General features: G+C 36.8%; 1 protein-coding gene across 2 annotated transcripts; it reads right to left on the minus strand.

Moving 5' to 3' along the window:
• Positions 1-12,043: 12,043 nt before the first annotated feature.
• Positions 12,044-20,873, minus strand: slc35c1 (solute carrier family 35 member C1). 2 transcript variants are annotated; one of them, XM_041789019.1, is made up of 3 exons: positions 20,767-20,873; positions 18,062-18,573; positions 12,044-13,231 (listed from the first exon to the last, which is right to left on the minus strand). In XM_041789019.1, exons 2-3 carry the CDS (start codon positions 18,540-18,542, stop codon positions 12,675-12,677), a joined length of 1,038 nt encoding a protein of 345 aa, XP_041644953.1. In that variant the 5' UTR covers positions 18,543-18,573; positions 20,767-20,873; the 3' UTR covers positions 12,044-12,674. The 2 variants fall into 2 exon arrangements, with proteins under 2 accessions (XP_041644953.1, XP_041644944.1); XM_041789010.1 differs by lacking the exon at positions 20,767-20,873 and having other exon boundaries at positions 18,062-18,666.
• Between the last annotated feature and the right edge of the window lie 840 nt (positions 20,874-21,713).

Genomic DNA, 21,713 nt, shown 5'->3' on the forward strand with positions numbered 1-21,713 from the left:
GAGCTGCAAATCATTTTGTTATTTCTCCAACAGTAATATAAATATATATTTCTGTGAGTACCTCAAGCCAGAAATGTGTTTACTGATGCTTCATCCTACACCAGCTGTCAGGCCAGACACGACAATATTAAAAGTTCTTGGAAGACAGATAACAGATGTCGTCTCCGTGAAGTGTTTATGATGTCAGTCTCCACTGATTTGCCAGAAGCAATGAGGCTGACAGGAGTGTCGCAGCCCGTTTCATGTCCAAGGTTGCTTTTCCATTACCTCAGTCTTTACTAAGCAGTTTCCATGTTAGGTCTCATCTCCTCCATTACAAAAGGTTGTAAACAGGCAGACTGAGACTGATGTTACCACGCCATTACATAATCACTCTCATGTCTCTAATCTTTGATGTCTGAGTTTTTGTTGAAAATGTTCGGGAAGCTCTTGGATGTTTGACACTGAACTAAAAAATGTTTATAGCTTGGACTGGACTTTTGCACCACAGCAGCTCTCATTGATTTGCAGACTTTTGGTTATAAACATAAATTGGCTAAAAGATCTTAAGCCCTAAATCAGGGGTGTCAAACTCTATCACAGCAGGGGCCGGATTCTGAATTTGGGTCTAACCTGAGGGCCAAACAGGGTCCGCATTTAACCATTGAGGGTCAGCCTAAACGAGTTTTGAGATTTAAAGGTCAACATGATAAATTATACACTCAAAATATCAGAAAAAAGGCAAACCTATCAGTTTTAAAGGTAAAAACATGACATTGAAAGTAAAAATAATGTTTTTAAAAAGACAAAAAAATTAAGTAAAAGTAAAAACCATAAGTTTTAACAGTCAAATTTATGAAAAAAAAAATCAAAATCATGATATTTAACAATCAAAATATGAGATAAACATCAAAATTGTAAGTTTTAAAGGTCAAAATATGAGATTAAATTTCAAATTCATGAGATTTAAAGGGCAGAATATAAAATCAAATCAAAAGTTGGGAGTTTTAAAGGTTAAAAAAATGAGATAAAAGTCAAAGTTAGAAGTTGAAAAAGGTCAAAACAGGACATTTAAAATTAAAATAATGCTTTTAAAAAGGCAAAACATGAGATAGAACACTAAAGCTATGTCTTCTAACAGTCAAAAATGAGGTCAAAGTCAAAATCATGAGTTTTAAATGTCAAAATATGAAATAAAATTAAAAATTCATATGTTTTACAGGTCAAAATATGAAATAACATTTCAAATTAATGAGTTTTAAATGAAAAAAATGAGATAAAAGTCAAAGTTAGAAGTTGATAAAGGTCAAAACAGGACATTTAAAATTAAAATAATGCTTTTAAAAAGGCAAAACATGAGATAGAACACTAAAACCATGTCTTCTAACAGTCAAAAATGAGGTTAAAGTCAAAATCATGAGTTTTAAATGTCAAAACATGAATAAAATTAAAAATTCATATGATTTACAGGTTGAAAATATGAAATAACATTTCAAATTAATGAGTTTTAAATGAAAAAAATGAGATAAAAGTCAAAGTTTGGAGTTGGAAAAGGTAAAAACATGACATTCAAAGTCAAAGCAATGTTTTTAAAAAGGCAAAATATGAGATAGAATACTGAATCCATTTTTTGACTGTTAAAAAAATGGATTCAGTATTCTATCTCATATTTTAAAAAGGCAAAATATGAGATAGAATACTGAATCCATTTTTTTAACAGTCAAAAAATGAGATAAATGACAAAATTATGAGTTTTAAAGGTCAAAATCTGAAATAAAATTTCAAATTCATGAGTTTTAAATAAAAAAAGAGATAAAAGTCAAATTTAGGAGTTAAAAAAAAGGTAAATACATGACATTTAAAGTCAAAATAATGTTTTTTTTTCAAGGCAAAAAATGAGGTAAAAGTCAAAATCATAAGTTTTAAAGGTCAAAATATGAAATGAAAATTTAAAATCATGATATTTAACAATCAAAATATGAGATAAACATTGAAATCATGATTTTAAAAGGTCAAAATAGATTAAATTTGAAATTCATGAGTTTTAAAGGTCAAAATATGAAACAAAATTAAAAGTCATGAGGTAAAAAAAGCTAAAAGTCAAAGTTAGAAGCTGGAAAAGGTCAAAATGTGACAATTTAAAATCAAAATGATGCTTTTAAAAAGGCAAAATTTGAGATGTAATACTGAATCCATTATTTTTAACAGTCAAAAAATGAGATAATTGTCAAAATTATGAGTTTAAAAGGTCAAAATATGAAATAAAATTTCAAAATCATGAGTTTTAAAGGTAAAAATGTGAGATAAAAGTCAAAGTTTGGAGTTGAAAAAGATCAAAACAGGAGATAAAATTCAAAATCATGACTTCAAAAGGGCAAAATAGGATTTAAAATTTAAAACTATAAATCTAGAAGGTAAAAATATGAGATAAAAGTCAAAGTCATGAGATGTAAAGGTTAAAATCTGAAATAAATGGTCACAAACATAACTTTTAGTGTGAGATGCAAAACTGAAAATACAAAGAAAACTCAAATTTCTCCTGACTTTTTATCAAAGTCATCACCTAATGAGCGTGCCTTTGGTGGAGGGGAGCCTGAGAACCCAGAGAGAACTCAGGAATGGACGAGGAGAACGTACAAACTCTGCACAGAAAGGCAGCCAACCAGGAAGCCAATGCTATTGATCCAACACACATGCACTGATATCATCTATAATCACAGCTGAGGAGGCCTGAGACGATTCTGTGAACAGGCCTGGTCACACCTACGGGCAATTTAGAGTCACCAGTCAACCTAACGGGCATGTCTTTGGTGTGTGGGAGGAAGCCGGAGTACCCAGAGAGAACCCAAGTATGCACACGCAGAACAGGTGAACTCCACACAAAGACTCCGTCCAGGTTTATGACAGTACTAACCACTGCACCACCATGCAGCCCCCCAGACAGTGAACTCCCCTGGCTGTCCCTCTAAATCACGGCCCCAGTTCAGAGAGAAAAATCCACAAGTGTGACTGGAGCCCTGTGCTATTATTCCTAGCTGTGGTTTCAGGCGACTGGGCCTGCTTTGAACATTAATTTTTCAAAGTGAACTCTTCAGACCCCATGGGACACTCAACTAAGAGAATTAAGGGGGCGCCAAGAGGCAGGGGCAGGGACAGATGGTAGCTCGCCTTGCAGCAGACCAGCTCAGTCCAAGTACAAGCTTTTAACTGCAGCAACTTTAAGATATCATACTGGATCTGGAATAGCTGTGGGCACTGGCCCTCCAATGAATCATTGTTAAAGGATTTAAAAACAAGAAGTCACACAGCATTGGATGCCAAGGACTTCTATTCATATTAGTATGAATACAGGTTTAAATGTACTAGCATCAAATCAAAGTATCATACCAAGACCATACATCTCCTTTTCATATCCACAGCATGAGCTGAATTCTCCTCAGGAGGGATCCGTTTTAATATTTCATGCATTTTTCATTTCAGAGCTTAAAACATTGTTAATTTGGAAATTCATTAAAACATTAACCTTACATAATGTATTTCACCAAACTGTGAGTGTTGTTGAATTTCATTGCTGAGGCACCCAAGGCCGACAAAAGTACCCAAGGCTCTGCAGTTCATTACAACCCACCAGGGGGCAGCATACACGATATGTCGATGGTGACATACACTATATTGCCAAAAGTATTCACTCACTTATCCAAATCATTGAAATCAGTTGTTCCAATCACTTCCATGTCCACAGGTGTATAAAATCATCACCTAGGCATGCAGACTGTTCCTACAAACATTAGTGAAAGGATGGCTCGCTCTCAGTGAATTCCAGTGTGGTACTGTGATAGGATGCCACCTGTGCAACAAGACCAGTGGTGAAATTTCCTGGCTCCTAAATATTCCACAGTCAACTGTCAGTGGTATTATAACAAAGTGGAAGCCACTGGGAACGACAGCAACTCAGCCACCAAGTGGTAGGCCACGTAAAATGACGGAGTGGGGTCTGCGGATGCTGAGGCGCATAGTGCGCAGAGGTCACCAACTTTCTGTAGTAGATGAAAAAATCAGTGACGGGTGGCAAAAATGGTCAAAAAGTGGCAGAGAGTGGCAAAAACCTGAATAAAAAAGACAGCTTAAACTGGCAAAAGGTGGCAAAGAAAGACAAAAAGGGGGTTAAAGAATTGCAAATAGCAAAAGCAGGATAAAAGAGGCAAAAATGGGCAAAAAGTGGCAAAAACAAGTGGCAAAAATACGCTAATAGCTGTAAAAACTGATTATAAAGGAATTAAAGGTGCAAAAATTGCAAATAAGGGCAATGGAATTATACAGACAAAAAAATTGAAGTTGACATATAAAGCCAACTGTGTAAGTGTAGGAAACAAACTCTCTAATACAGCGGACATCAACAGAAACTCTGGGGGTTGGACTCAAATACACAAAAATTAAATGAACATTTTGGTCTGATTGAAATATTATTGCAGTAGTATATGTATTTTCCTTTAAACTACAGGACATTTTTAGTCATTACCAGTGAGATCTATCTCTATTATCTAGAATGCAGCAGGCCACAAGGAGACAGGCCTGACAACAGGATTGGCCGGACCCCTGAAAATCCCAGAGAATGGGCCCTCCCTGATTGTTATTTAGCACCAACATTAACCCGTTTTGACACTTTTAACCCCTTTTTGATACTTTCTGCCTCTTTAACACAGTTTTTGCATGATTTTAACCCCTTTTAAAAAACTTTTCTTGCATGTTTTATCCCCTTTGTGCCACTCTTTTATCCATTGTTGCCACTTTTCTTCTATTTTTTTGCCACTTTTTAACCCCTTTTATTACATTTTCTTCAACAATTTTTGCCACTTTAAAACCATTTTTCCCACTTTTAACCCATTGTTGATACTTTTTGCCCCTTTTTGCCACATTAACCCATTTTTTGAAAGATTTGAACCCCCTTAAAATCACTTTTCCTGCATGTTTTATCCCCTTTATGCCACTCTTTTATCTATTTTTGCCACTTTTTCACCCTTTTTCTTTACTTACCTGCACTATTTTTTGTCATTTGTAACCAATTTTTGATACCCTTTACCATTTTTTTGACACATTTTAACCTCTTTTCACAACTTTTTTTCTGCCAACTTTTGCACAGTTCTGCCAACTTTAACCATTTTTTAAATCTTGACTAATTTTGACAGTAAATTTCTGTAAAAACAGATCATATAGTTAGTCATTCTAAAACTATTTCAATGTTAATTGTTTGTGGGATGCATTTAACAGCTGCAGACATTTAAAGCAAAAGGATACTCATGAAATCTTCTTTTCTGAATTTAGTGATCTTTCAGGGGCCAGACAGGAAGCTTTGGGGGGCCTGATGTGGCCCCCGGGCCGCCAGTTGATGATCAGTGCTCTAATGTGACACACAATGGCTAATTTCTGAGGTCAGAGTTTCCCTTTTTAAGGGTTTTATGGGGGAATAATATTTCAAATTAAGTCAAAAGAGCCATGTGTGGCTCAAGAGCCACTGTTGAGTCGCAGTGTTTTTAAAAGGCTGCAGCCTTATTATTTTGTGTTTAACCCTGCCAAATATTGGGTAAATTATGCCTGTTCCTACCTATAGTGAAGCATTTAGCTTAGCTTAAGAGAGACAGACGGATTCTCAGAGGATGACTGAAACATTAAGAGAAGGACAGAAGGATTTTTAAATGCATTGTGCATTGATCTGCTCATAGAAATGAATCCGGGTGAATGTAAATGCCACTCTGTGAGCTACTGTTTGCTGACATGCTATTTCAACTTAAACACAGCTGACATTAAAGAAACAGCATGACCATGCAGCTAACATTGTTACTGAATTTACTGATAAAGGTTAAATGATGCAAGGGCAGTGATATTGAATGATTTTGCTGCCCCCAAGTGGACTAAAGAAAATCAGTGCATTCAGGTTTAAAATGCATTTTTGCTGATCTGAGGACAAAGCTGACTTCAAAGACTAAACCCAAACTAAATCCTTCAGAAATGAAGCATTCACCTTACATTTCACAGTAGGAATGCACGTCTGCACACTGATACTGTACTTACATTTTTTAAACCATCAGATTCCTAATTAAGTGTGCATCAAAGTGACAGTCACTTTTCTACCACGGCTTTGAGCCGGCTCTAAGAAAGAAACATGACTGACTGCTTATGATTCGTGCAGCCTTTGAACTGTCGATCATTACTGCAGATTTGGCCTCGTCCTGTCATGTTGAACTTGACCCAAACAGACACGAGAGAGCGAGATGAGAGTGGAGGGATTATCTGCTTCACACCATGACACAGTTATAAAACTTTCATCGGTGTCACAAGGCCACATTTACTGTAGAAATGAGTTCTCGACATCAGAGACCAGTGTTTTTTTGGTTCATGTAATTACCCATGGTGCTCTGTTGGCTATTTTTAGCCCTCTTGTTGCTCTGGGAACTATTCCATTCGAAGTCTACAGACTCTCATCCAAACCGTGTTCCAACATCTGCTGCTTTTCCTAAACTCTGTCCAAGATACCATCATTGGGTTACACAGACACACAGGGGTAACATCCCAGTAAACCCATTTCATCTTTTTAAATGAGGCCCCAGAAGTAGAACAAATTACGATGCTGGACAAAGATTAAGCTTGGCAGTGGTTACGTGCACTTAGCTGTTTTTGTGTCTGCCAGCAGACGTTTGGATTTTCAGCCAGGATGAAGAACAGGAGCTCTGCATGTAAAAACTGAGAGGGAAGTGTATGCATGCTAGCTGAAGTATGTTTGTAAATGTAGAATAAAATGCACAATCAGGCTGACACTCATTCCTTCATAAAAGGTTTGAAGGAAGTCTCTTGACCCTGGACATATGCAGTAAAAATTAAAAAAGATAAATTAAAGCAGGGGTGTCAAACCCAAGGCCCGGGGGCCAAATCCGGCCCGTGGTGCAGTTATACCCCGCCCACCAGATCATGTGATATTTTTATTAGAACCGGCCCACCAGTATGAGGTCTGCAGATTTCCTCCAGTATAAAAATGTAAACTTAACCTTGATGATTGATAATATCCCTGTTGAGTCATGAAAATTAGAAAAAGTAAACAGTAAAAATAATTTGATACAAAGTCAGAAACATCGGACAAATTTGTGTTTTCTCTATATTTTCAATTTTGCATCTCAGAGTTATGACTAAAATTTATGGTTTTGTCTGTTTATTTCATATTTTAACCTTAACATCTCATAACTTTGACTTTTATCTCATTTTTTTACCTTCTATATCCATAATTTTAAATTTTAAATCCTATTTGACCTTTTAGATTCATGACTTTGAATTTTATCTCATGTTTTGACCTTTTTCAACTCCAAACTTTGACTTTTGTCTCATTTTTTTACCTTTAAAACTCATGATTTTGACTTTTTTTGTTATTTTTGACAGTTAAAAATCATGGATTCAGTATGGCAGCTCATATTTAGCCTTTTTTAAATGTAATGACCCTGGGTCATGTGTTTTGTAGTGTTTGTTGTGAATGCAGCTTTACCTCCTCTCCTGCTGCGTGTGAGCGGTGGGTGTGGCTGTCAGTGAGTCGAGCTGTGTCACTGAGTGTCTGTGCTGCATCTGAGGTGTGAATGGCTGAGTGTGATTAGGTCCTGGTGCTGAGGCTGATGGGCTGCTGCAGGGATTGCTGCCACCTGAGAGACTCCAGAGAGCCTACAAATACCTGCTGCTGCAACCGCTGCTCCAGCCACTGCCAGCAAAGCAGCTTGTGATTTGTAGCCTTGTGTGTTGTGTGTATGTGTGACCAGTTAGTGAGTAGCATTTAGTAGTAGCACACAAAACTTTACTGTTTTTTTTTAGCCTTAGACATTCAGCCGATACATACTTAAATAGTCAAAGTTTCAGAGATTTCATAATTAGTGTTCAGTTGTTTATCAGTGATGTAGAAGCCAACCTCTTGCTTAGATTTTAATTGTGTGCTACTTGGAGTGTGGTTACCCTTACTTGGTCTTTTGTGTTACTTAATTCTAGGAACCCCAGTTTAGTTTTAGGTTTTGGTGTTAGAGATTTTGTGTTTCTGGGCAATTTTATGTTATATGTAATTTGCTCTGCGTTAGCAAAAATAAATCTCTGTTTAACTTTTGAGAAATCTTCCTACTGCTTTCCTGGGAGTGGATGGAGTCTGGGCATTATCATGTTGTGTCTAGGTTCCCCTAGACCAGGGACATAACATAAAACAATATTCTGATTTTAAACGTCATGTTTTTACCTTTTTCAACTCTTCACTTTGACTTTTATCCTATTTTTTTACCTTTAAAATTCAACTTTAATTTTATTTAACATTTTGACCTTTAAATCTCATGAAATCATGAATTTTATTTCATATTTTGACCTTTTAAATTCATGATTTTGACTGCTAAAAATCCTGCCTTTTAAAAAAATATTATTAATTACTATATTATAATCATAATATCCTTTCCAAGTCATGAAAATTAGAAAAAATAAACAGTAAAAATAGTTTGATAGAAAGTCAGAAACGTAGGAGAAATTTGTGTTTTCTCTTTATTTTCAATTTTGCATCTCAAAATTGGTCTAAAAGTTATGGTTTTGACTTTTATTTCATACTTTAACCTTTACATCTAAAAAATTTTACTTTTTCTCTCATATGTTTACCTTTTAGATTCATATTTTTAGTTTTTAAAACCTATCTAGACCTTTTAAAGTCATGGTTTTGACTTTATCTCATGTTTTCACCCTTTTCAACTCAAAACTTTGACTTTTATCTCTTTTTTTATTTCATATTTTGACTTTTAAAACTCAGGAATTTAATATTTAATCTCATATTTGACATTTTAAACCCATGATTTCGATGTTTATCTCATATTTTGGCTGTTAAATATCATGATTTTTAATTCTATCTCAGTTTTGCTGAGGTGGTTTCAGTATTTTATCTCATATTTTGCCCTTTGAAAACATTTTGACTTTAAATTTCATGTTTCTACTTTTAAAACTTATAAGTTTTACTTTTTTTCTCAGATTTTGAGTTTTTAACCTATACTTTAATCTTAAAATCATTTAGGTTGACAGTGAATGGTTAAATGTTGACCCTGTTAGGCCCTCGGGTGAGACCCAAATTCAGAATCCGGCCCCTGCTGTGACTGAGTTTGACACCCCTGACTTAAGGGGTTACCGACTATTTGAGACAAAAAGATAGGATCATGCTTGATTTAAGATTATACTGTAAAGTTACACACTAAAAATAAGAAATTAACTTTTAAAACAAGATAAATTATCTAACACTTTTTAATCTAAGTTTTTAAATCTTGGTAAGCACCAAATAGTTTGCAGTGAACTTACACACGTGGACAAAATTGTTGGTACCCCTCTGTTGATGAAAGAAAAACCCACAATGGTGACAGAAATAACTTGAATCTGACGAAAGTACTAATAAATAAAAATTTCCATGAAAATTAACCAATGAAAATCAGACATTGCTTTTGAACTGTGGTTCAACAGAATTATTTTAAAAAACAAACTCATGGAACAGGCCTGGACAAAAATGATGGTACCCTTAGAAAAGATTGAAATTAATGTGACCACAGGGACATGTTCAATCAAGGTGTGTCCTCTAATTAGCATCACAGGTGTCTACAAACTTGTAATCAGTCAGTCGGCCTATTTAAAGGGTGACAGGTAGTCACTGTGCTGTTTGGTGACATGGTGTGTACCACACTAAACATGGACCAGAGGAAGCGAAGGAGAGAGTTGTCTCAGGAGATTAGAAAGAAAATGATAGACAAGCATGTTAAAGGTAAAGGCTATAAGACCATCTCCAAGCAGCTTGATGTTCCTGTGACTACAGTTGAACATATTATTCAGAAATTTAAGATCCACGGGACTGTAGTCAACCTCCCTGGACGTGGCCGCAGGAGGAAAATTGATGACAAATGGAAGAGACGGATAATATGAATGGTAACAAAAGAGCCCAGAACAACCTCCAAAGACATTAAAGGTGAACTCCAAGGTCAAGGTACATCAGTGTCAGATCGCACCATCCGTCGCTGTTTGAGCCAAAGTGGACTTCATGGGAGACGACCAAGGAGGACACCACTGTTGAAAACAAATCATAAAAAAGCCAGGCTGGAATTTGCCAAACTGCATGTTGACAAGCCACAAAGCTTCTGGGAGAATGTCCTATGGACAGACCAGACAAAACTGGAACTTTTTGGCAAGGCACATCAGCTCTATGTTCACAGACGCAAAAATGAAGCATACCAAGAAAAGAAGACTGTTCCTGCTGTGAAACATGGAGGAGGCTCTGTTATGTTCTGAGGCTGATTTGCTGCATCTGGCACAGGGTGTCTTGAATCTGTGCAGGGTACAATGAAATCTCAAGACTATCAAGGTATTCTAGAGAGAAATGTGCTGCCCAGTGTCAGAAAGCTTGGTATCAGTCGCAGGTCATGGGTCTTGCAACAGGATAATGACCTAAAAACACACAGCTAAAAACACCCAAGAATGGCAAAGAGCAAAACACTGGACTATTCTGAAGTGGCCTTCTATGAGCCCTGATCTAAATCCTATTGAACATCTGTGGAAAGAGCTGAAACATGCTGTCTGGGGAAGGAATCCTTCAAACCTGAGACAACTGGAGCAGTTTGCTCATAAGGAGTGGGCCAAAATACCTGCTGAGAGGTGCAGAAGTCTCACTGAGAGTTACAGAAATCGTTTGATTGCAGTGATTGCCTCAAAAGGTTGTGCAACAAAATATTAAGGGTACCATCATTTTTTTCCAGGCCTGTTTGATGAGTTTGTTTTTTAAAATAATTCTGTCTGAACCACAGTTCAAAAGCAATGTCTGATTTTCATTGGTTAATTTTCATAGGATTTTTATTTATTACTACTTTTGTCAGATTCAAGTTATTTCTGTGACCATTGTGGGTTTTTCTTTCATTAACAGAGGGCTACCAACAACTTTGTCCACATTGTATATGAGATCCAATTTTACAGTCTTTGTACTGTTTCTAAACTGAGTCCATATTAAGAAATGTACGCTACACAAAACTTGTATTACAAGGAAACATATTTTATTTAACAAGAAAGTCAGAATTTCAACTGTACAAATAAAAATAATCTCTCATTGCATTATTAAACAGTGACAAAACTCTTTTCTTTCAATATTAAAACATGAAAACAATTCAATTTTACACCGTGTTTAATGTCTTCTTTTTAAATAAGCTCCCTAGCTTAAATTGTGTTCAGTGTGAGTGTTAAAAAGATGTACAGAGATGTTAAAAAGCTGGCTTTGGGTTCTGGTAACCAAGACCCCTTCAGGCTGAAGCTCGATATGTCACACTTTAAAGTAAGAGTGAATGACAAGTGCAAACAAAGATTTCTCAGTTTTGTTCCCATAGACAAAACTGAAACCTGTAAATATCAAATCAGATAGCTCATGTGAAACTTTAGTCAGAACCTCAAATACTCCTGTTTTTGACATAACTTGTAAAAATATCATCCTACACTTAATTTCCTTATCTATGTTTAAAGTTAAACATGTGGCTCAGATGAATAACGGACAGGTTTCTAACTCTTTAAATCAAGCATGCATGATTTCTTTGGAGATAAAACATTTATAGTCATGGATAAAAGTATTGGCACCCCTGGAATTTTTCCTGAAAATACACAATTTCTCCCAGAAATTGTTGCAATTACAAATGTTTTTGGTATGCATGTGTTTATTTCCTTTATGTGCGTTGGAACAACACAAAAAATCAGAAGAATAAAGAGTTCTGAAGTGGCCAGCAATGAGTCCGGATCTAAATCCCATTGAACACCTATGAAGAGATCTCAAAACTGCTGTTGCAAGAAGGGACTCTTCAAATCTGAGAGAGCTGGAGCAGTCTGCAAAAGAAGAGTGGTCCAAAATTCCAGTTGAGAGGTGTAAGAAGCTTGTTGATGGTTACAGGAAGTGATTGGTTTCAGTTATTTTTTTCCAAGGGTGTGCAACCAAATATTAAGCTGAGGGTGCCAACAATTTTGTCCGGCCCATTTTTTTAGTTTTGAGTAAAACTGTGTCCATTTTGTATTTTTTCTTCAGATTTTTTGTGTTGTTCCAATGCACATAAATGCAATAAACGTGTATATCAAAACATTTGTAATTGCAACAATTTCTGGGAGAAATGATGTATTTCCTGGAAAAAGTCCAGGGGTGCCAATGTTTTCGTCCATGACTGTACCGGTCCCAGTGTAACTAGGTTACTAATGCCCTCTTTTCTGATTTTTCCATGATATTAACGGCCCATTTCCCTGGTTGTGTTCTTTGCTGAAAAGCAGACATGCTCCTATAGCCATAGGCTATGAACATTAAAAAGACAGTGACATACATTCATTAAACTGGCTTGATGCTATCACGCTCTATCTGATTAAATAAACCCTTCCCTGTGAATGATACCATGATAACCCTTCACTTCTACATTATAGCTTTAAAATGCATTTTCCCAGACACTTCATTTTATAACACTAGTATAAAAAGGCCCCTTATAAATGTCAATAGCTTTAAATAAAAAAGATACAAAGTCCTTCAAGCCTTACACCAGAGTGTATAAAAAGATGATTAAAACCAACCATATTCACTTATTTTATATGTGCATTTTCATCTGTAAAAGTCTAACTGTGACCTGCAGCAGCACCTACACTCCCAGGTCACCTTTCTATGGCAGCAGTTTCTCCTTGGCTGAATCCTGAGGATCTTTCACTGGAGTCTTCTTCATTTCTAAACTTTTGACCCACGTGTAAGCAGACGATCCCGCGAGCACCATCATGTTACTGGTCCACCACAGCGTGCTTTTAGTGGAGGAGTTGTACATCACTGCAATGACAGTCTGCGCACAGGCCTTAGCAGTTCCCGAGACATTATGCGTCAGTGGACTAGTGAACTTGATCTGGAGGCCGGTGACGTAGCCGATGGCGAAACCGAATACCCCTCCGAGTGTCATCATGCCCCAGAAAGTGAGATCAGCGAGGTGGCTGAAAGTGCTGAGACGGCCCAGCTCTCCAAACACCAGGATGAGCGGGATGAAGAGGACGCAGGCGTTAATGTTGTTGTAGTAGGAGAGTTTCCAGATGTTTCCATCCACTGCTGGCATCACCTTTTTGGTGTAGATGGCGTTTAGAGAAACAGAAGCGCTGGCCAGCACCCCGAAGAAGACACCTGTCCAAGAGAGGGAGCCTGCCACGCCCTCCTGATCGACGCCGAGCCAGAATCCACCTGAGGTCCACAGAAAGATACAGAACAGTAATGTTAGAGTCAACTACAAGGCAAAGGCACTCTGGGAGATTCCCCAATACTCTTGGTTTGGAGTGTGCCTCTGGAAAATCTCAAGACAGGGTTAAGGGGGGACATCTCCACAAACACACCATCCCCACTGTGATGCACGGTGGTGGCAGCATCATGCTGTGGGGATGCTTCTCAGCCTCTGGCCCCGAAAGCCTTGTAAAGGTAGCGAGTAAAATAAATACAGCAAAATATAGAAAAATCCTGGCAGACAATCTTATTCAGTCTGAGAGAGAACTACGGCTTAAAGAAGTTTTATTTTACAGTAAGACAATGACCTACATCACGGGTGAAAACATTGGCACCCCTGGAATTTTTCCAGAAAATACACCATTTCTCCCAGAAATTGTTGCAATTACAAATGTTTTTGGTATCCACGTTTATTTCCTTCATGTGCTTTGAAAAAACACAAAAAATCCAAAGAAAAAAGACTAAATCTACACAATTTTACATAAAACTCAAAAAATGGGCTGGACAAAATTGTTGTCCCCCTTTTAAAACTGTGGGTTTTTTTATTTCAAGCATGTGATGCTCATTTAAACTCAGTTAGAATGTCTAAAAGTTGACTCAACCTTTGTGTTGTGTGCCTGTGTGTGTCACACCAAGCATGGAGAAGAGAAAGAGGAGCCGAGAATTGTCTGAGGACTTAAGAAGCAAAATTGTGGAAAAATATGAACAATCTCAAGGTTTCAAGACCATCTCCAGAGATCTTGAAATTCCTTTGTCCACTGTACGTAATATAATCAAGAAGTTTATAACCATGGAGCTGTGGCTAATCTCCCTGGACGTGGATGGAAGAGAAAAATTGACAAAAGAATGCAACGCAGGATAGTTGGAATGGTGGATAAACATCCTCAGTCAACTTCCACACAAATTCAGGCTGTCCTGCAGACTCAGGGTGCAAAAGTGTCAGCTGGGACCATACATCCTAATCTGAATGAGATGAAGCGCTATGGCAGGCGACCAAGGAGAACCCCACTGAGACATAAAAAAGCCAGACTGGAGTTTGCAAAAATGTACCTGAGTAAGCCTCAATCCTTCTGGGAGAACATTTTGTGGACAGATGAGACTAAGGTAGAGCTTTTTGGAAAAGCACATCATTCTACTGTTTACAGAAAACAGAATGAGGCCCACAAAGAACAGAGCACAGTACCTACAGTCAAACATGGTGGAGGTTCAAGGATGTTTGGGGTTATTTTGTTGCCTCTGGCACTGGGTGCCTTGACTGTGTGCAAGGAATCATGAAATCTGGAGACTATCAAAAAATTTTGGGCTGCAATGTAGGGCGTAGTGTCAGAAAGCTGGGTCTGCATCAGAGGTCATGGGTGTTCCAGCAGGACAACGACCTAAAACATACCTCAAAAGCACCAAGAAATGGTTGGAGACAAAGCTGGAAAGTTCTGAAGTGGCCAGCAATGACTCCAGATCTGAATCCCATTGAACACCTATGAAGAGATCTCAAAACTGCTGTTGCAAGAAGCACCCTTCAAATCTGAGAGACCTGGAGCAGTTTGCAAAAGAAGAGTGGTCCAAAATTCCAGTTGAGAGGTGTAAGAAGCTTGTTGATGGTTATAGGAAGAGACTGGTTTCAGTTATTTTTTTCCGAGGTCGTGCAACCAAATATTAAGTTGAGGGTGCCAATAATTTTGTCTGGCCCATTTTTTGAGTTTTGTTTAAAATTGTGTCAATTTTGTATTTTTTCTTCAGATTTTTTTGTGTTGCTCCAATGCACATAAAGGCAATAAACGTGTGTATATCAAAACATTTGTAATTGCAACAATTTCTGGGAGAAATGATGTATTTCCTGGAAAAATTCCAGGGGTGCCAATGTTTTCGTCCATGACTGTACATCATGGGTGTCAAACTCAAGGCCTGGGGGCCAAATATGGCCCACGGTGCAGTTTTACCCGGCCTGCACGATCATTTCATATTTTAATAAGAAGTGTCTCACCCGAATGAGGTCTGCAGATTTCCTCCAGTATAACAATGTAAGTTTAACCTTGAAGATTTAAAAAAAACCCTTGTTAAATCACTTTTTATTTCATATTTTGACCTTTTAAATTCCTAATTTTGAATTTTCTCTCATATTTTGACCTTTTAGTTCCACAATTTTTCATTTTAAATCATACTGTAACCTTTTAAACTCCTAATTTTGACTTTTAATCCCATATTTTCACTTTTTAAACTCCTGATCAAGAATTTTATCTCATATTTTGACCTTTAAGAGTCACAATTCTGAATTTTATCTTCTATTTTGACCTTTTAAACTTTTATAAAGTTGACTTTTTATCTCAGGTTGTGAGCCTTTAACTTATTTATTTATTTAGCATTTATTTGATATGGACACACAGTGACATTGGTGCTGTGATATTTACTCATTTTGACTTTTTTTGTTTTTTAAGAAATCTTAAAATCCTTTATCATCACTGTTTAATTGTCCCTCTTATAATCATTTTCCTTGTGCAACCTCACAGAGATTGTGCAGTTGTGCAAAGAAAAATAGAGCAAATTTACAGAGTCCAGCCTGACTGAGCCCTATCCACACAGACTCAGAGCTGCGGCTGCAGCCAAGGGTGACTTGACTAAATACAGACTAGAAGGGGGGTGAATATTTATGCAGTCATTTTATCTAACTGACATTAATATGTAGAAATCTATTTATACTTTGACATTAAAGGGGTGTTTGTTAATTTTTGCCTATAAGGCCAGTTATATTGGCCATGATTGATTTATAAAAATAATAAAAGGGTAAAACATCTAGGGGTGAATACTTTATACTGCATTTTATGTGAATTAGTAGTGTATTGCTGTACATTTGTAGATCTCTCCATGGTGCCCTCCTTTAGTCTAAAACTGGTGACAGCACCAGGCACAGGCCTTAAAATCAATGATGTAGATACAACCATCTTGTTGATGGTCTGTGTTGTTTTGTAGGCCATAGAGAGGCAGCAGTGATAACTTCAGGTTGTTTTATAACCAGATAAAACTCCTCACAGGAGCTCTAACGCTGCAGCACACGGTGATATGATATTGTAGACAAAAGCTTGTGAAGGCCTTTGCTTTGTTGACATGACAATGCACCTGCTGGTCGGTCTGTTTGAAGAGTATTAGGTTCTCTGAGCTCCATTACATCCACCTTTTATAGGATTAACAGGCCTAACCTCCAAACATCCGTACAATACCTCTGCAGAGATGAATGGGAATAACTCCCTGCACTAAGGTTCTTCAAATATTACAGCTTTCCTACATGAGTTAGGGCTGTTAAACTATAGTTCTGTGAATGGTTTGAAGTAAAGCGTTCATGGGAAACAATAAAAAGGCAGACAAAAAACTGGAATAATTACCAGGTACACTAAACCTACTAAACCAGGGGTGTCAAACTCCATCACAGCAGGGTCTGGACTCAGGATTCAGGTCTAACCTGAGGGCTGAGCTGGGTCAGCATTTAACTATAACCTAATTTTTACCAGTAATAAAATATGAAAAACAAAAAAACAAAACAAAACAGCACTGATAATAAATCATTTGGAAATTTAAAGAGTATCTTAAGTCTAAAGGCTCAATTCTGAAACAAAAATTCCAATTAATTAGTTCAAAAGCTCAGAACACGATATCAAAAATAGAAAAAAAAAAAATTTAAAGAGGAAATATACTAGAAGAAAGTTGAAATCATAAGTTTGAAAGGTCAAAATATGAGATCAATTTTGAAATCACGAGATAAAAACTCAAAATATGAATTAAAATTTTTAATTGTGAGTCTGACAGTTCAAAATATGGGATTAAAAAGCCAAAATTTAGGAGTTGAAAATGTCAAAATATGTGCTAGAATTGAAAATGTCGACTTAAAGTTAAACATATGACTTAAATTCAAAATTGGGAGGTTCAAAGGTCAAAATATGATATAAAAAGTAAAAATTATTCATTTGAAATGTAAAATATGAGAAAAAAATTGAAATAATGTTTTTAAAAGTCAAAATATGGGATTAAAAAAGCCAAAGTAAGGAGTTAAAGGGTCAAAATGTGACTTAAAATATAACATCAGGAATCTAAATGATTGTTAGGTTTTTTACCTTTTAGATCCTCAATTTTAAATTTTTAAGTAATATTTTGGCCTTTTAAACTTGTGATTTTTATTTTTTTTTCTCACGTTTTGACCTTTTTAGCTCCCTTATTTGACTTTTGTCTCTTAACTTGACCTTTTAGATCCTCAGTTTTAAATGTAATATTTTGACCTTAAAGGCTTACTTTTTTGCTCATGCTTTGATAGTTTAAACCAATGATTTTTTTTCTCACGTTTTGACCTTTAAAACTCATGATTTCAAATTTTTATCTCCTATATTTGCATTTTAAAAACATTTTTTTTAACTTTAAATGACATTTTGAGCTAACACGTTTGAATTTTATCTCAGGTTTCAGCCTTTAAACTTATCATTCTGACTTTCTTCAATTTCAGAATCATTTCTCATCAGTGCTGAGGTGTTTTCCCCCACAATTCATTGCTGTTGGAAATGAGGTTGACGGTTTATGGTTAAATGTTGACCCCGGTTGGCCCTCAGGTTGGACCCAAATTCAGAATTCGGCCCCTGCTGGGATCAAGTTTGACTTCCCTGACGCAGGAATTTAACCTCACAGTAACAATGCAGGGCTGATTTTATACCTGGAACAGCCTTGTGTCTGCAAATACAAAGAATTTAGTGAGTTTCACACTTTATGGAGTAATTTCCACGGAGTAAAGTCGTCCAGGCACCTGGAGAGTATACACACCTAGAATCATCCCGCAGCAGAGCAGAGCCTGGATTGATGTGGTTTGTTTCAGGATTAAATAGGAGAAAAACACATTAAAAACTGTGCTCAGTGATCTCCCGACCGTGTAAAAGGCCACTCCGACAAACTTCAGGCACAGATTGTTGAAGGTGATCATACTGATGAACACAACAGACAGGGGAAGGACCTCCCTAGCCGTCTTCGTGTCAAATCTGACCGTCGGGAAGTCGATGAATCCCGGACACAGTTTCGCCAGCATCTGCATGACCCAGCACAACCCCACGGTCACCAGACACTGGAAGAATGTGACGAACAACGGCGCGTCCAAGTCTTTGTTATCCAGCAGAAAGTTGTTCAGAAAAACCATAGTTATAGAGACAAACCAGTACAGAGCGACCACAGCTGCTATCCTAACAGCTCGGAATAAGAATGTCTCTCCTGGTCCGTCCTGGTCCATCGTGTCCGTGCCTGCTAGAGCCATCCTTAAGATCCCGGACCGCTTCAGCTGGGTCCTGTTCATGATTAGAGACAGATAAAAACAACCCGGGTAAAAAGTGGGGCATTCATATGAGCTAAAATGTAGCTACAGACCAGCAGTGCAACGGTTTCCCTACGATACAACCAATAGATACAGCCATGGGGATGTACTTCCGCTACCGTCAACAACAACACTACTTCCGGTTGAATTTTTCAGCGTAAAAGATCATCATTATAACTTCACACAAACCGAAATAAATATCTGCACTTTAATGCTCTATGTTTCAATACTAAAGCGATTTATAATAATGCACAGCTAGAAGGAGTGATATTGTTGAGAATTTCAAGACTTCCATGATTTGGTTAATTTGAATTAACCGTTATACCACAAAAAAATCTGATGAATTACCCCAATATAGATAAAAAGATAATAGCCTACTGTTTGTGCAAATGTTAACTGTGTTTTGGACACCTTACCACTGTATAAATAAGAAAACATGCCATAGATCTGAATGAGTTTCCATTAATGTTCCAGTTATGTCAGAGGTGGAAAGTAAAACATTAAATTCACTCAAATTAACTCTAAATAAATATGTATTTTTGCGTACTTTTTTAAATCAACAATTTCACTTTTAGTTAAATAGATTTTTGTAGAGGTATTTCACTTCATTACATTAAAAAAATACTGAGAGAAAAGAAGGACTTAAAGAAAAAACATCGGGGTTTTGTGAACATGAACCTGGCCGGTTGTTTGGCTTCGACTTCACAACAATCAGCAGCACATAGCGAGAGAACGGTTCCATTTTACTTTACAACTCTTCAGTAGCTACTCAGTACTTAAAATAAGCTTTAAATTAAATACTTTTACTCCTACTTGAGAAGATTTATCGGCCAGTAATTTAACTTCTTCTTCATTCAGTTTTTGACCAGAGTAACTGTACTTGTACTTCAGTTAAAAATAGTCTTGTACTTTTTCTATCTCTGAGTTATGTGGAGGTATTGAACTAATTAAGTAAAAAACTGCCCCGCTAGAATGTGGACCAAAAAAAGTTATGCATTCATGTCAGTTATAGTTTGAGACTAAAATACAAACTATAATATCTCATTGAAATGATTGACATTAAAAAAAACATACTCCATGTCTACAATGAGTGCAATTATTAAGCTTTTCTTAAAACTGTTAACATAACTAATTTAGATTTACTTTTTCCAGTTTGGAAGCTACGGTGGCGTATTGCATTCACTTGAAAATAAAAAAAAAATCCTCCTGTTTTTACGACATAACTATCTCGTAAAAACAGGAATTTATTTATATTTGACTCTCCTGTTTTTACGTGATACTACCTCCTCTGTTACCATCAAGCGTAAAGAGAACAGGTCAAGCGAACAGTCAGCTGACACAGTTTGGCGTGAAACATACCTAACCACATTAAAAATCCTACCTTACCTGTAATGACCCCTCACCTCTAATTACTGGCTGATAAATGCAACAACCAGTCATGCAGGAGAGCGTCAGGGGGAATCCTGTTTTAGAGATACTACCTCGTAAAAACAGGAAAATCAAAAATAAATAAGAAAATCCTGCTTTTATGAGATATGTCGTAAAAACAGGAGGGGTTTTTTTCCGAGTGAATGTAATACGCCACCGTAGAAGCATTCTATTTTAGTGTAATATTGGCACACTTTTTTGTTGTTGTTTCTTTTTATTTTAAGAGGCCTTGGTAAAGTCATGTGACCATTGCTGACTATCAGTCTGTATAAGTATAGTTTACTCATTAAAAATGTAAATTATTCGTCCCATTGGCGGGTCAAAAGCCAAGTGATAAAGGTAAGCCGTACGCAATAAAAAAGGAAAGACAACAAGGTGATAAAACGTAGGAGAATCATATTTAATTGCGAAGTTTTATCTTGAAGGCAAACGCACAAACCGGCAGTCTCACTGATCGCGATTACTTCCTGGTTTGATTTTTCTTCATTTAAAGAGAGACGACCCCTTATAAAAGCAGGCCCATCTACAGATTTTAAAAGTTATCGAACAGTAAACGGTTTATTTGGGGTTCCGCTTTTATAAAATTACATTTATTAAGACGTTTAGAGCTTTCTTTGAGAGTTCAGGTACGACTGAATGCAACTGAACAGCCAATTCATGAATCCTTCTCTTGAGAATCACCCACCAGCTGTTATTTCTGTTATCTGAGTTTAAATACGTTATTACGACGCTGTCTTACCGTGTTTGCTTGCAGATTTGGATGTAGGCTGGTCGATACGTCCTGCAATGAGGAACAACGTCAGTAGTGACACGTCCTCTCCTCACCTGTTCATTCTCCTCCCATGAGGCATCACTGCTCTGCTTTGACTAACCTGATTGTCCTGATTATCACGTTTGTCACGCAGGAAGCAAGAGTGCACAGGAACACTCAGAGCAATTTGGTGTTTATTATTTTAATCAACAATACAATTTTACAGACATAAGTGATAAAAGGATCCAAATAGACTAACACCGATTTTTATATTAAAGAAAAACACGTATTGTCAGCTATAAATAATAAAGACAATGGGGGAAAATGCCAGGTGTCATTTCACATGGGTGGTGCTTGAATAGCACCAAATTAGCAATGAACAGGAGTGGGAACAGAGTGTGGAGTAGCAAAGGTTTCTGTATGAGCAAGTTTTACAACAAGAGGCATGTATGCTCGCCAGTTTTACAAGTCTTATTTTGTCATGGGTGTAAACAAGGATTCAAGAGCCAAAATGTGGTCAGATTTTTTAAAATTTCAAAGTAAGAGTCCTTTTATTTGCTCACACAGGCCTATTTTAGAGTTCAATGTAACACAGATTGTATTAAAAGCACAGGTGTCAAACTCAAGGCCCGGGGGCCAAATCTGGCCCGACTGGAACAGTTTTTGCAAGATCGTATCATATTTGTATTCTAACTGGCCCACCAGTATGAGGTCTGCAGGTGTCTTCCAGTATAATAATGTAAACTTCATCTTCACTATTTAAAATATCCCTGTTAAGCCATAAAAATCTGAATAATTTGTGTTTTTATTTCGTATTTTTTCAATTTTACATCTCAAGATTACAACTCAAACTTATGATTTTGAATCTTCATTCCATGCTTTGACCATTTCAACTCAGAATTTGGACTTTATATGTCATATTTTCATCTTTCAGA

Source organism: Cheilinus undulatus, linkage group 1 (genome assembly GCF_018320785.1).
Source record: "Cheilinus undulatus linkage group 1, ASM1832078v1, whole genome shotgun sequence".
Taxonomy (NCBI): domain Eukaryota; kingdom Metazoa; phylum Chordata; class Actinopteri; order Labriformes; family Labridae; genus Cheilinus; species Cheilinus undulatus.

Bases quoted from the DNA above. Each gene is read 5' to 3' on its own strand.
- slc35c1 (XM_041789010.1), bottom strand. From the start codon at position 18,581: ATGAACAGGACCCAGCTGAAGCGGTCCGGGATCTTAAGGATGGCTCTA. The intron at 13,232-18,061 runs GTGTGTATACTC...TGTGGACCTCAG, and splicing joins CTGCTGCGGGATGATTCTAG to GTGGATTCTGGCTCGGCGTC.